We start from the raw sequence: 15,334 nt of genomic DNA on the forward strand, positions 1-15,334 counted from the left end.
CCTCCAATGTACAAACCGGAACGCTTAGTAAAGAAATTCAAGGGCATATGAAAGGAATAAAGTATAACCTCAGGCAGGGCCAGAGCGACAGGACTGCGGGCAGGGTGCTTGCCCTGTGCACAGGTGACCCGGGTTTGATCCCCGGCACCCTGTACGCTCCCCTGAGCACCACCAAGGGTGACCCCTGAGCACAGAGCCAGGAGTAATCCTGGAGCATCACCAGGTGTGGGCCCCTCACAAAAACAAAACCAAGATGAAGAACATCATCTGAGAGGCAGAAGATAGAAGCGATCAACGGTGTAGGCAGAAATCATGAAAAACTCACGGGAGAGCCATGCACAATATTCGAGTGGAGGAGACCCTGCCTCTGGGAAGCCTGGGATCAGAAAGGCTGTGGGGACCGGGGATCCGAGGCAGAAGGGCCTCCTCGAGCTGCCTCTGACACGGCCAGTCTGACGCAGGAGGAGTGTGCAGAGCACCTCCGGGTCTTCCCAAGGGAAGACCTGAAAGGCTGACCACGCTGACGCGCAGCTCCCGTCTACCTTCACTTCCACCTGCATTTCCTTGTCTCCGGTTTCCATTAACGGAAGACGGTAATAAACACCAAGCTGTGTTTCTTCATTCACAGAAGGATGAAGTGCTGTTTGAAGTTCTTCTAGCCTGATCACAAATTTAGCACGTGACATGCCATCACACCAAGGGACCATTAAAGATAAAGCACACCAGGAGGAAATTCCCAGGTTAAGTATCACTTAAGTAAGTTTTCCTCTTTTTTATTTTTTTGCTTTTTGGGTCACACCCGGCAATGCACAGGAGTTACTCCTGGCTCATGCACTCAGGAGTTACTCCTGGCAGTGCTCAGGGGACCATATGGGATGCTGGGAATCGAACCCGGGTCGGCTGCGTGCAAGGCAAACGCCCTACCCCCTGTGCTATTGCTCCAGCCCCAGTTCTCCTCCTTTTGAGAGGAAGCCGGGGGCCCAGGGACAGAACAGCGGGAAGGCGCTTGCTTCGCATGCGGCCGAGCTGGGTTCAATCCCTGGCACCTGAGTGCAGAACCAAGAGTAAGTCCTGAGCACCACCAGGTGTGGCCCCAAAGTTTGAAAGCCAGCCAGCCAGCAAGCCAGCCGAAGTCGGTTTCTTTTTTCTTTTTTTGCTTTTTGGGTCACACCCAGCAATGCACGGGGGTCACTCCTGGCCCATGCACTCAGGAATTACTCCTGATTGGTGTATGCAGAAATCACAGAAATCATCACGGTGCTCAGGGGACCACATGGGATGCTGGGAATCGAACCTGGGTCAGCCGCGTGCAAGACAAACATCCTACCCGCTGTGCTATCGCTCCAGCCCTGGAGTCAGTTTCTGTCAGTCTTCCTCCCCACTGAGGCACTCTTAAGACGGTTTCTGACCTATCACACATCTTTGAGTTCTGCAGGAACAGATTTTTTTGTTTCCCTCATTTTTCACTCTGTGTAAAATTAGGAAGTACACTAGAGTTGACAGCAAAACATCCCTGAAGGGTTTTCCTCTTTTAACGGGGGCCACACCCAATAGCAGGGATGGCCCCAAAGGCCTGAGGGGTCTGTTCTGGCCAGCTCTCCAGTGCTCAGGGGGGCACGAGAGCTACGCCTGGTGATGTGGGCGTCCGGGTGGGGAAACTGTAGTGCTAGCGTGGAACTCGGGGCCTCTCACATACCAGCATACCAGGCATCTGTTCTATCACGTGGCTTATCTCCTTGGCCCAAGATACTTCTTTTCTTTTCTTTTTTTTTTTTGGTTTTTGACCCACACCCGTGCTCAGGGCTTACTCTTACACAGGCTCAGATGTGCGTCCAGCATGCATCCTAACTGCTGTACTATCTTCCAGGCCCTGTTATTTCACTGCACCTGTTTTTTCCACTGCAGAAAGTATTGCTGTGTGATAGATAAAGCTGATTTGGAAAAAGACAAAATGACACGTCGTTTAACATTCAACTGGCATTTAAGACTAACCTGTGGGTTTATTTTGTAGTGTTGCGGCATTTTAGCTTCTGTTTCAATAGGGACCAAATCTGGGGAAGCCAAGGAGCCACCCTTTGCCCGGGACTGAACACGGGCCTCGAACGTGCTAGGCATATGCTCTAACCCTGCATCTACCTCCCCTGTCCCTAGATTCAGAATTTCTAAACAAAGGAAAATTTAAAGACCCTTACACCACGCTTTCAGATGTCTACCACCGAAAGTCTACAATTAATATTTTGTTATAATTATTTAGTCACATAAATTGTCCTTAAAGATTTGTTTTTAAGTTCAAAAAAGGATGAAATATTATTAAAAAATTGGTCGAGAGATAGTACAGCGGGGTAGGACACTTGCCTTGCATGCAGCAGACCCAGGTTCAATCCCCAGCACCCTGGATGATGCCCTGAGCACTGCCAAGAGATTCCTGAGTGAGGCTCAGGAGAAACCCAGCCATTGCTGGGTGTGGCCTCCCCAAATAAGTTATTAAAAAATTGATGAGTGGGCTGGGGAGATAGTTGAAAGAGTTGGAGTGCGTGCCCTGCACACGGAGGTCCCAAGTTCTGTCCCCGGCACCAAGTAGTCCCCCCAGACACCTCTGGGGTGACTGTCGTGGTCCCTAGTACTGCTAAGCCTGAGCACTGAGCCATCAAGTTTGCATCGTTGGGCCGAGCGTTCCTAAAAATGGACCCTGGACTCGTGTCTTGTCAGCACTGTTGGGGAGACCCCCTGCCCCCCACCAACCAACAAACAAACAAAAACAAAACAAAACAAAACAAAAAAACCCTGAGGTGTGGGTTTTGCAATTACTACTCAATTTGGACTCTGGCCAAGGCTCAGTTTGCTGTGTTATCAACGATGACAGGAAGGACCAGAAGCTCAGCACAAAAGCCTCGTGGTTCTACCTTCCCTGACCCTGCCAGCGTCTGAGCTCACACGTGTCTGGATGCCTCCGTGTGCAAGTGGAACGTGAATCTTGAAAGGGGTTAAACGTCGACTGCGTGCAATTTAGCCACTCAACAATGAACCACAGACAACAGCCCGACCCCAACGAGAGAGAGGGCTCGGACCTTGCGTAATCAACAGGCGTTTTCCCACTGGAGTCCTGGGTGCCGGGGTCGGCTCCGTACACCGCCAGCAGTTCCGCCTGCAGAATCTGGCCGGCTTTCGAGGCGACGTGGAGCGGGGTGTTTCCTTTTTCCTGAGGGTCGGCGCAAAACACACGGAAAAGGCAACGTCCGTCAGCCAGGGGTTCTCCCGCTACGACCCACTTGGTCTTGACGTGGCGGGGGCGGGAGGGGGGTCGTGGGCGCTCGCGGCCTTACCGGGTGGAAGAAGTTGGCCTGCGCCCCGAGAGAGAGCAGCCTCAGACAGGTCTCCAGGTTCCCGGTTCTCACGCTGGAATGAAGTTGCTGAAACACAAACACAACCCCCCAGGCTGTCTATGCAGGGACGGGATGGACTAGAGCCGCTGGCCGGCTATTTTCACTGCCATCGCGCGCGTGTCAACCTTCATCTGCACTTGCTCGGGGCTCTACGGGCAGGGTCAGATCCGTTTCTCTGAGAAGGAAAGTGGGCCGGGAGGACAGGCCTGACCACGCATGGGCCTTGTATGAAATGTGGGCTCTGCACAACCGGAACTGGGGGTGGGGGTAGATCGGCCAGACCGGAACGTCACCCCATGGTCCCTTCCATGCTGTGTGACCTGGAGGAAGTGTTTTTTTTTTTTAAGGAATCTGCACCCCATTTCAGAAAATGAGGGTGGCTGTAAGTAGATGAATGACTTAAAGAGTAGGCAGTACAGGGGCTGGGGAGATAGCACAGCGGGTAGGGCGTTTGCCTTGCACACGGCCGACCCGGGTTTGATTCCCAGCATCCCATATGGTCCCCTGAGCACTGCCCAGAGTGACTCCTGAGTGCAGAGCCAGGAGTAACCCCTATGCACCGCCAGGTGTGACCCAAAAAGCAAAAAGAAAAAAAAAAAAAGAGTAGGCAGTACATAGCCACTGTGGGTACACAGACTCTCAATGAACATAGCTATTATTACCGTTCCGTTATTTATTAAAATAAAGCATTTAGGGCATCGTGTTCAACATTTCTTACACCCATGGATTCTTCTTCCACGTCTCCAGATTATTCTTGGCCTGTACACGATGCCTCAACAGAGTCATTCTTGGTTGGAAGAAGCATCATGTATCAAATTCTGTAAAACTGCAGGGTTCAAAAGCCTTCCAGTCTAATCCCGAACTGTTCAATATTCAGGACCCTTGAGCACGTGAACGGAGAAACCTACAACATCTGCATCCCAGGCATTGTAAACAATAGCTAAAAAACAACATTGTGTGGGTCTGAGAGACAGCACAGCAGAGAAGGTGCTTGCCTTGCATGCGGCAGGCCTGAACTGCATCCCTGGCCCCTCCGAGGGTTTCCTCAGCACTGCGAGGAGAGATCTCTGAGTGCAGAACGAGGAGGAGACCTGCGCCCTGCTGGGTGTGGCCCCCCAAACAAAAAGCAAACCATGGTAACACATGCCAGGACCTATTAATTAAGAGAACTATACAGGGAGTATAGGCATTTCTATGCAAACTTAAAACTTCTGAACTGTGACTGTCCGTCTTCTGAGTGTCTGTCACAAGCAGCACTTCTGAGAATAAAACATGTGGATTTTTCAAGGCCTCTCTCAGGAAACACGCAAAAGCCCACATAAAGAAAAACCATCTACTCATTTTACAAGTATAATAAACCGTCCCACACACTACAGTTTTGGGTTACACCCTGCTTCCTGAAAATCCTACTCAGTACGCAACTAGAAATCTGAGGAATTCTCACAAACTCTTCAGCCTCTTCTAGAAGCAGACTCTTGATTCCTAGTTCTGTGTGAAGTGAAAACGACACAACTGCAGAAATCTTAATACAAAACCCATATCTGAAAAGCACAGACGGCTTTCTCGGTGCTTATTTTTCTTGGTCTGGTACTTCTACCACCAGGAATGGGTGTCATCAGAACGAAGATCAATAAAGATGAAAGCAATCGGCGGTGGGGGGAGCTGTTATTAATTAGCGTGCGGAAAGGCGCTTCTGCTGTTGTTCTCTTCCTCTCAGACGCGCCCTCCCCCAAACACACCAACCCACCGTCCGGGCAGCAATCTTAGGTACCTGCAGAGGAGTGACCCACCTTACTAAGATCTTTGGCGGTCACGCTGTCGTCCTCCCTGCACGGCAAGCGGTGGACGAACGCTAACATCTGATACTTGGCTCTGATGAATTCTGCTTTATTAGGGCTGGTTTGAGGACAAAACAGAAAACAGATCACTCGCAGTTCAGAGCCGACACCCCCCATTCTTTAGGCTGCAGAAAGAAGAGGAAGTGACCCACGTCCCCCGCGGGAATAAAGCGGACAATATGCTCGAGGCCTACGCAGGCAGCGGAGTTTAAGACCTGAACTTCAAAGCCATCTCTCGGTCACTCTGGTGGCCAGGCTGACCCGCGGGATCCCTCCTTTCCTACAGATGGCAGCTCTGTCTCTGCGTCATTTTAACGGACCCGGCCACCAGGCCGACGGTGGCCCGGCACCTCGGTCCCGGGTCTGGCTGGAACGCGTACGCGCGAATCTGATGACATCAACAGCCCCAACCTTTGGTTTGGGCCTGGAGAAGCCATTGACTCGCGCCCGGGCCCCGCCTGCATTTCTGACTGCAGAGAGCTCCGTGCACCGTTGGCAAAGCGCCTCCCTCACGGCCCTGGCCGAGGGCGGCCCAGAAATACCTCGTGCTTTCCAGGGGGCCCCACGCGCGAAGGAGCAAGAGCAGTTGCAAAACATTCCACTCACTGTACTTTATCCTGCGGATTAGCTTTGCGTCTTCCACTCATGATGGAGGCGGGATCCAGCAACGAATGTTCCCAGATAGAATTGGCGCCGTTATTGTACAGGGTCTCGACCATCTACAACCAAGCAGCGCACGAGTCACATTGGAATCCCCGCCCCACGGACACTCAGCGAGAACCGACATCACAGCCCAGAACAAACACCGGCGTTGTTGGAGAGCGCACGTGTCAGAGTTTTCTGATTTTAAACCTGCGGGTGGGAGTCGGGTTGGATCAGGAAAAGCTACGTATCCCAACGGGTCTGAACATACTATTCTCAGAGATCCCAGTGGAGAGACCTTTTGATGCTGCAGGGCAGTGTTTCCAAACCTGAACATCCAGATATTTATTCTGAAGATTTTTTTCTGGGGCTGTAGAGAGTACAGTGGGTAGGGAGCTTGACTTGCATGTGGCCGAACCTGGTTCGATCCCCAGAATCACAGAGTTTCTCTGAGCACCATCAGGAGTAACTCCTCAGTGCAGAGCCAGGAGGTTAGTAGAATTCCTGAGCATCGCCAGGTATGAACCCCTGTGGCAACATCAACGAAATTCTTTTGTTTGGGGGCCTCCCCTGAAGGTGCTCTGGGACCACTCCTGGGCTCAAGATCACTCGCGGAGGTGTTCAGGGGACTAGGTGGCGGCAGGAATCTAACCCAGGCCTCCTGCAGGCAAAACATGTGCTCAGCCCGACGAGCCATCCCTCTGGCCCTGTCCCCTCTCTTCCTCCCTTTCTTTCTTGTTTTGGGGCCACGCCCAGAAATGCTCAGGCCTTATTCCAGACTCAGGGATCACTCCGAGTGGTGCTTAGGTACCATATGGGGCGCTGGGGATCGAACCTGGGCTGGCGGTGTGCAAAGCAAGTGCCCTATTTGCTAACTATCGCTTTGGCCCCTTCATATTTTATTTTTAATCCATATATTAAAAAAAAAAAAGGTTTTACTACCAATCATGGTTTGAGGTGATAGTTCTGGTTTTAGGCGACCATTAGAATATCCGAGAATGATCTACCTCTACCTTGAGTACCACTGAGAGTTTAGGTTCTTTGGGTGTTGTTCTTTAGGGTTCAACCCTGACACTGTGAACTACTTATCCTTGGACTTTATTCTTAATTTACAACATAGCGGGTAACCGGCATCATCTGAGAGCAGCAAACACCCACTTTCCTACGGGAATGAGCTGTTAGAAACTTCCAAACAAAAGGCCAGTAATAAACCACGGCTCCCCACTTCCTTTCCTAGTCTGACTCCTGACGTAGTCCTCTCTGCTATTCACATTAGTGAAGATATAATCACTCGAGAGTTCCAAACCCGCCTGGTCTGGTCCCTTGGTCTGTGTCGACGAGTTTAAGGAAATCTATACGCGCAGCTGCCGGAGACTTAGTAAAATATGTTCTCAACAAATGAAGGCAAAACACAGGCTCAATGTGGAGTTCCAACAGAACTTGAAGAATGCGCACCCCAAAATAGAAGTACAGGTGACATGATGTTGGACTACCCCCCCAAAAAAGAAACTACTTAACACTCAGTAGTGTTAACCATTCAACGGAACGTATTAATTTAGTCTCTAGTAATATGCAATTTAGTAAAGTTCAAATCAGATATTTTCAGAAATTTCCGGGGAATCTGTCTGGACTCCTATTAGCACATAAAGGAATTTTCTAAAAATATTAGCTGGTACTCAGGAATAAGTGCAGTTAATAGTAAATTCTGAAAGCAATAGCTTCTAGAAACTTTTGGCATAATATATAGAAAAGATGGATTGTTAGAAGAATTTCCCTGGTGGTTCAAGGGCTGGAGTGCATACTCTGTGTGCAGGAGGCCTGGATTCGATCCCTGGGATAGATGGTCTCCCGAGCACTACCGGAGCAAGCCCGAGCAACGAGCTGAGAGCAATCCCTGAGCACGGCCAGCGGGAGCCCAAACACAGAGCAATTTCTGGTGACATTCCAAAAAAGTCAACAGTGGAACTCTTATCAGAAATTTTAATCACCATACTTGAGATTTTGGGACAAGATTTATGTCAGGGGCTTGGAGAGACAGCACAGGAGTTCAGGCACTGTCCCGCATGCAGCGGGCCCAGGTCTCGTGCCTGGCCCCACCCAGAGTGACCCCTGAGTGTAAAGCCAGTGAAAGCCCCTAAGTAAGCATCGCCAGCGTGGCCCACTTTCCGAGCACCCCCTCCCCCCGAAGCATTTTTGTTAAGAGGAAAAAAAAGCCCCTTTGTCAATGAACTCAGGACTGTATTCGGTCCGGATGTGCATCTTTCTGTCCAATCGTACGAGATGGATTTTACTTAATGACAGAAGCCTGTGAACAGTGAGAGGACTTCTCAGGCCGCACCTGAAGCAGTGTTGGAGGCCATGGCGTGTGTTTGAGATGCCGGACTTGAGAGATGTGGCGCCCCAGGCTCCGATGGACACTGCAGCACTCGTCACACAGGAAGGTCCCCCTGTTCACGGACGCCCAGGAAGGATCTGGAAAGAGAAGGAAGTCTCAGTGGCCAGGAGACCAGCGGGCCGCTTGGCGGCCAGACGGCCCACGATGACGGCGACACGGCTTCCCAGGAAAACGGGCCGTTGCTGCTGGCTTAGTCTCGCTGGCCATCGTGCCACGCGGGGGAGCTGGCCTGGTGGCCCCGCCTGCCCCTGCTGAGTGGCACAGAGCTGCGGCTGAGCGCGTGAGTCGAGGCATGAAATCAACAGTTCCCTCGCTCCTCACTCGGGGCCGCGGACTGCAGCCCTAACGAGGTCTAACATCTCAGATGCTCTTGCATTCCCTGGAAGAGAAGCAAACTGAGAGGGCGCCGCCGTTCAGGTTCATCGGTCGACGTGGCGAGACGACACACAACCGGGCGCGTGAATAATGCACACGGCATTCTCTCAAGGAAATGGTTAGAACGACTGCTATCAATCCACACGCTGCGAGGGACACAACTAAAAGATCGCTCAGCTGCTCCGGTTATTAGAGACTGCAAACGTGGTCTGGGAATGCGCTACGAGATCCGTTCGTTGTTTTAAATAAACCACCGAGCCCAATCCTACAGCTGATCGGAAAGAACAGAAGCTACAATAATAGCGACTCCACAGAGGCCAAGACGTGTAAAATTAAGAGGAGGGATGTTTCGGTGTGGGAGCAGTGTTTTTCCCCCCACCCCTCTGTGAGGTCCCAGAGAGCCTCATTAGACATCTTCTGAAACAAAATAATTCATACTTCAGAAGCGTCAAGAATAATTCATACTTGGGAAGGGTTCGGAATAACTCCCACCGGGTCAGTAAACTCAACAGTGACGCGACCCAAATAAAGAAAATAAAAATTGCACGTTTCATCAAACTCACAATGGGGGTGACAATAGGTGCCATTCAAAGTTGCTTGGTCTGAGGGGCGTGTCTCTACATTCTTCAATGTCCACAAAAATCTTCAAAATGTGCACATGCACATCCTTGCCATGCCTGAGCGTTTATGCAAACCCCGACCACCCATATAATGAAAAGTTACGGGATTTCAATCAGAGATAAATCCCGGGGGTGAAGGAGCACAGTGGTTTAGAGGGTTGGCTCTGGAGACAAGAGGTCCAGGTCTGAGCCCCGGGCTCCCACTGGCAGTGCCCGATCGCAGGCGGCGAGTTTTCTATGAGGCGTCTTTACCACAGATCAAAGGGGAATTGTGACATCTCAGGGCAAGGAGCTGGAGAGGAGCCAAGAGCTGCACACAGTCAGGGACTCAGCAGGAGAGCAGCTGCCCAGGTCAGAGCTTAGACACTGAAAACAGCAGCAAAAGCCCAACCCAAACACCTTGTCCCAGAGTTTCCTCAAGACCCTTTTCGATAGTTTCAAGACTCCTGAAAGCTGGAAAGAGTTTTCGGACCGTCGATACCCTGAATGTTGAGTCTGTACGGAAACACTGCGTTGTCATAAGAAAAACTCTCACCCGAGTTTTCAAATAGGTGATCTCAAATCGGGATAATTAACAGGAGCGAATCTGATAGGGGCTGGAGGGGCAGGGTCCCCCAGCATCCCGTATGATCTCCGGTGCACTGCCAAGAATAACCCCTGAGCATCGCCGGATGCTGCCCCCCAACCAATAAATGAATCAAATGAACACAATTTGATTAAAAAAAAAATGAAACACTGGGCTGGAGCGATAGTACAGCGGGTAGGGCGTTTGCCTTGCACGCGGCCAACACGGCTGACCCGAGTTCGATTCCTCTGCCCCTCTCGGAGAGCCCGGCAAGCTACGAGAGTATTCGATATGCCAGACACAGTAACAACAAAGTCTCCAATGGAGACGTTACTGGGCCCGCTCGAGCAAATCGACGAACAACGGGAGGACCTTTTAAAGTTGCGTGCAAAGCCAGAAATAACCCCTGTCCATTGCCAGGTGTGACCCCCCCCCCAAAAAAAAAGAAAAAAAAATTAAAACATGGACTAAGACCTTAAATATTGAATGGTTGCTTTGAGTAACAGAAATAAGGGGACTGACAGTACAGGGGTTAAGGGGCACGCTCTGTATGCAGCCAATCCAGTTTGGATCTCCAACAGTTCATGGGCCCGTGAGTGTCCAGGGTTTAGCCCAAGAGCCCCCTGAGAATCGCTGGGTGGGGCCTGGGAGGCCCTCTGAGAAGTACTGGGGTTCCCTGGGTGATGCCAGCACTACAGGAAGGGACCTCCCCCCTGGGCCTCCAGAGCCGTGCTTGGAGGCCCCCCCACCCCCAAATTAAAGCCAGAAACAGAATAACTCACTGAAGCACAACTCTGAGCAGAATTTTTTTTTTTGCTTTTTGGGTCACACCTGGGGCGATGCACAGGGGTTACTCCTGGCTCTGCACTCAGGAGTTACTCCTGGCGGTGCTCAGGGGACCCTATGGGATGCTGGGAATCGAACCCGGGTCTGCCGCGTGCAAGGCAAACACCCTACCTGCTGTGCTCTCTCCCCAGCCCCTCTGGGCAGAATTTTATGTCATTCTCAAAGCTAATAAGAGAAACCTGAAGATGAGGCACCCTGACCAAAGTATGTGATGGCAGTGCTCTCAGCAAAACAGTACCAATGCTGACCAAAAAAGAAAAAAACAAATAAAAAGAAAATTCAGAGTTGAGGCATAGCTTCAGTTTCCACACATCACGCAGTGAATTCGCAATATTCCTGGAGGACATGAAACAGGAACATGACAGCAAGGCTTAACAAACATAGAGCGCATTTCTTGATTAATTACTTGAACACGAGTCAGAATCTGGCAGAAGAGCGGAAGTTAGCAGAGCAATAAAACCATCCCTGCATTCACAGGGTCGAGTTTGGTGAAACCTTTCTGGTTGATATGAATGTTTTCATAAGCCCGAGGCTTTTATTCTTTAGTGTTGGTTCTCAAACGCAGGGTCTCAAGTATGAGCCCCTACCACGGACGTGCCACCTTGTCAGGTCAGAGCTTTTTGGCTGACAAAGCTTGTTTGTTTTTTTTGCTTGTTTTTTGGGCCACACCTGGCTGTATGCAGGCTCACTCCTGGCTCTGTCCTCCAGGATCGCTCCTGGTGGTGCTCTGTGGACAACATGGGATGTGAGAGACGGAACCCAGTTTGGTTTGGGCAAGGCAAGTGCCCTCTCCCTGTAGCTCTCGTAGCCCCCAGGCCAGAGCTTCTTAGGGAAGCTTTTTGGGAACCACAAACCACCTTCAGAATCGTCGTGGGACTTGGCTGAGAAATCGGAACTTGAGTGCTACCGAGAGACCAGAGTGCACAGACGCATTCTGGCGGGAAGGCCTTCGGTGGACCCCGGAGTCACCAACACGCCCCTCACGCTGGAGATATTTTGTTTTCAGGCTTTGCAGGAAAGGCAGCACCCATTCCTGGCCGCTCAAGTTCACAGAACACTTCAAGGTAACCTAATTATACTCAAAACAGGAAGGAAGTGACTCAAGTCTGTAGCTCAGGCATAGGAGACAACAACCGAACTGGCACAAGGCGGGGAGAAAAACGCTCGGAAATGCATGCAGCAGATGTGCAGACCGGCACTCGGGGAGGCGACGGGAAAGCGGGGGCCCCCGGGCGGCCCCTCTCAGCCCGGAGAAGCAGAGCCTTCCAAGAGAAAAAAAAGAAAAAACTAAGGCTAGACCCCTGCGAATCAAACGCGTTGCAGAAATGTCAACTCAAAACAGGCAAAAAAAAAAAAAAAAGGAAGTGGAACAAACGGTTTCAGAGACTAGCAGGGGGTCTGGGGAAGCCTTCAGAACTGGGTTTCTGGGGCTGGAGAGACAGCTCAGCGGGTGGGGCCTTTGCCTTGCATGCGGCCGACCCGGGTTCGACTCCCAGCATCCCATAGGATCCCCCGAGCACCCCAAGGAGTCATTCCTGAGTGCATGAGCCAGGAGGAACCCCTGTGCACCCCCGGGTGTGACCCAAAACGCAAAAAAAAATAAAATAAAATAAAATAAAAAAGAACTGGGTTTCTAAAAGACACGCTGGAAAAAAAGGAAAAAACAAGCCAAAACTCTCCTCCAGCCCTCTTCCCTGTTTCAGAGGAACCGGTGATCCCTCCTACACCAGTCTGAGGGGGAAAGAATCACATAAGGTCTGGACCGTCCGGGGGCTACTTGGAATCAGCGTGCCGTCCGCAGGGCCAGACGGGTCCAGCAGAACAGCTGCGAAAACACGGCGGGCGCTGCGGGGCGAGGGTGCCCGCCGCCCACCGACCCACCCGGGGCCCCAGGACCCGCCCGCTGCCCCGCGCAGGGGCCGAGACCCGACTCCGCTCTGCAGGGCGGACGCCCCTGCCCACGCCCGCTCCCCCGCGCTCCCGAGGGTCTCGGCCGTCTCCCCGCCCCCGTCCCCACCGGCTGACGGCCAGCCCGGGACCCCTTCGCCGTCCTGGCTCGGGCCCCGCGCCGAGCCTCCGGGTGGGCGCTGCGAAGGGCTCTGCGCCGAGACCCCCGAGCAGGCGGCAAGACCCGGAGGCGACCGGCCCCGGGACCTCGGACCCGGCGCGAGCGGCGCTCCCCGGGGCGCGGGGCGGGGGTCCCCGGCGAGGGCGCGCGATCCCGGCGGCGCCCACCGGACGGGCGGGAAACTGAGGCCGGGCCCGGGTCACGACCCCGGCGGGGGCGCCTTCCCCGACCCGGGGCCGGGTGGCGCCCGCGCTGTCGGGGGCTCCCCGGCCCGGCGGGGCGGGGGGCGCGGTGTCGGGGCGCGCCGGGAGGGGGCCCGGGGGGCGTCTCCGGGGCCTCCGGGGACGGGGTCGCCGCGGGCGGGTCCCACCCCCGAGGGGCGGCGGGGACGGGCCCGGCGCGCGACTCACCCGGCCCGCTGCAGTCGGCGCACACCTCGCTGCTCCGCAGCCGCTTCGACATGGCGCCCCCACCTGCCGGGAACGGGGGTCCCGGGGCGGCGGCGGCGGCGCTTCCGCTCTAACGGGTCCCGCGGCGGCGGCGGCGCTGGCGGCGGCGCCTCTCCCCTCGGAGCCCAGCGGCCGCGCCGCAGCGCGCAGGCGCGGGGAGGCGCCCGGGGGCGGGCCGACGCGCCCGGCGGGTCATGTGACCGGAAAGGGCACGCCGCCCCGCCGCCATCTTGAGTAAGGGCAGGCGGGGCGGGGGCGGGGCCTGGAGTGGGCGGGCGGGAGGAATCGGGCCGCCTCTGTCGGGCCCGCTCCTGCTTGCGCTGGGGGGTCTTGCTGCCCCCTCCCCCCACCCCCCCCCATCCCCCACCCCCCCAACCTCCCCCTTGGGGGCTCTTGCTGCCCCCTCCCACCCACCCCACTCCCCCATTGGGGGCTCTTGCTGCCCCCCTCTCCCCCACCCCCCTCCCCCACCCCCCCCAACCTCCCCCTTGGGGGCTCTTGCTGCCCCCTCCCACCCACCCCACTCCCCCATTGGGGGCTCTTGCTGCCCCCTCCCCCACCCCCCCTCCCCCCACCCCCCCCAACCTCCCCATTGGGGGCTCTTGCTGCCCCCTCCCCCCACCCCCACTCCCCCACTGGGGGCTCTTGCTGCCCCCTCCCCCGCACCCCCCATTGGGGGCTCTTGCTGCCCCCTCCCACCCACCCCACTCCCCCCATTGGGGGCTCTTGCTGCCCCCTCCCCCACCCCCATCCCCCCACCCCCCCCAACCTCCCCATTGGGGGCTCTTGCTGCCCCCTCACCCACCCCACTCTCCCATTGGGGGCTCTTGCTGCCCCCTCCCCCACCCCCCCTCCCCCACCCCCCCAACCTCCCCATTGGGGGCTCTTGCTGCTCCCTCCCACCCACCCCACTCCCCCATTGGGGGCTCTTGCTGCCCCCTCCCCCGCACCCCCCATTGGGGGCTCTTGCTGCCCCCTCCCACCCCACCCCACTCCCCCATTGGGGGCTCTTGCTGCCCCCTCCCCCACCCCCATCCCCCACCCCCCAACCTCCCCATTGGGGGCCCTTGCTGCTCCCTCCCCCGCACCCCCCATTGGGGGCTCTTGCTGCCCCCTCCCACCCCCCCACCCCCCCATTGGGGGCTCTTGCTGCCCCGTCCCCCTAACACCCCCCCCCCCCAATCCAGGCCCAGGGAGGCTTCCAGATCGATGGTAGAACCGGGCCAAGTTGGCTTCTCCAAGTGAGTCATTGCACCGTCGCAGGCACTGGGAGAGCAGCAAGTCACACATTCCACATGTCATGCTTGTCATGCTTGCATGGAGCTGGCCTTCTGCCGTGACACATTTACAATGCAATAAGTACGGCAGAAAGATTTCAGATCAGTAGTACCGGGAATTTTGCTCCATGGCTTCGAGGCCAGCCACACAGGTTAGGGGAAAAGGCAGCTCAGATAGAGAAGGGAGCACCAAATGAAGGGTGTTGGGAGGATCCTCCCAGGGTGGGAGAAGCATGCTGAAAGTAGACTATGGACAGAACATGATTGCCACCCATTGCCTCTTTTGCAAACCACAACACCCAATAGGAGAGAGAGAACAAAAGGGAATGCCCTGCCACGGAGGCAGGGGGGGATGGGGGGATGGGGGGGTGGGAGGGTTGCTGGGATCTGTGGTGGTGGGAAATGGGCACTGGTGGAGGGATGGGTACTCGATTATTGTATAACTGAAAACCCAAGCACAAAAATTTGTAAGTCTACAACTGTACCTCATGGTGTCTCACCAATAAAAATTAAAAAAAAATATTTCAGATCGGGCCAGAGTGATAGCCCAGTGGGGAGGGCGTTTGCCTTGCACGCGGCCGACCCGGGTTCGATCCCCAGCATCCCATAGGGTCCCCTGAGCACCGCCAGGAGTGATTCCTGAATGCAGAGCCAGGAGGAACCCCTGAGCATGACCGGGTGTGATCCAAAAAGAAAAAGAAATATTTCAGATATTTCTTGAGGCTGTAATTTTATTCTTTATGTGTTACCACCTCCCCTAGCCCGGAATTTGTGTGATGTCCTGTAACCTGGGAATAATTCCCCCCGCCCCCAACTCAGTTGTTTATGGTGCAGTGATTTGGGGCGTTCAATATTCAGCTCCAAGGTTACTACTGT

General features: G+C 54.6%; 1 protein-coding gene across 6 annotated transcripts in view; it reads right to left on the reverse strand.

Moving 5' to 3' along the window:
* The window catches only part of GIT2 (GIT ArfGAP 2), a 49,031-nt gene extending 35,780 nt beyond the window's left edge, over positions 1 to 13,251 (reverse strand). For all 6 annotated transcript variants that reach the window (XM_056114478.1, XM_056114475.1, XM_056114480.1 and 3 more), the window contains exons 1-6: positions 13,143 to 13,251; positions 8,202 to 8,335; positions 5,828 to 5,940; positions 5,174 to 5,279; positions 3,324 to 3,410; positions 3,069 to 3,199 (exon numbers count right to left, since the gene is read on the reverse strand). In XM_056114478.1, coding sequence (XP_055970453.1) covers positions 3,069 to 3,199; positions 3,324 to 3,410; positions 5,174 to 5,279; positions 5,828 to 5,940; positions 8,202 to 8,335; positions 13,143 to 13,194 — 623 coding nt within the window. In that variant the 5' untranslated portion in view covers positions 13,195 to 13,251. The remainder of the gene's footprint in view (positions 1 to 3,068; positions 3,200 to 3,323; positions 3,411 to 5,173; positions 5,280 to 5,827; positions 5,941 to 8,201; positions 8,336 to 13,142) is intronic.
* Between the last annotated feature and the right edge of the window lie 2,083 nt (positions 13,252 to 15,334).

Source organism: Sorex fumeus, unplaced genomic scaffold, assembly GCF_029834395.1.
Source record: "Sorex fumeus unplaced genomic scaffold, SorFum_2.1 ptg000025l, whole genome shotgun sequence".
Lineage (NCBI taxonomy): Eukaryota > Metazoa > Chordata > Mammalia > Eulipotyphla > Soricidae > Sorex > Sorex fumeus.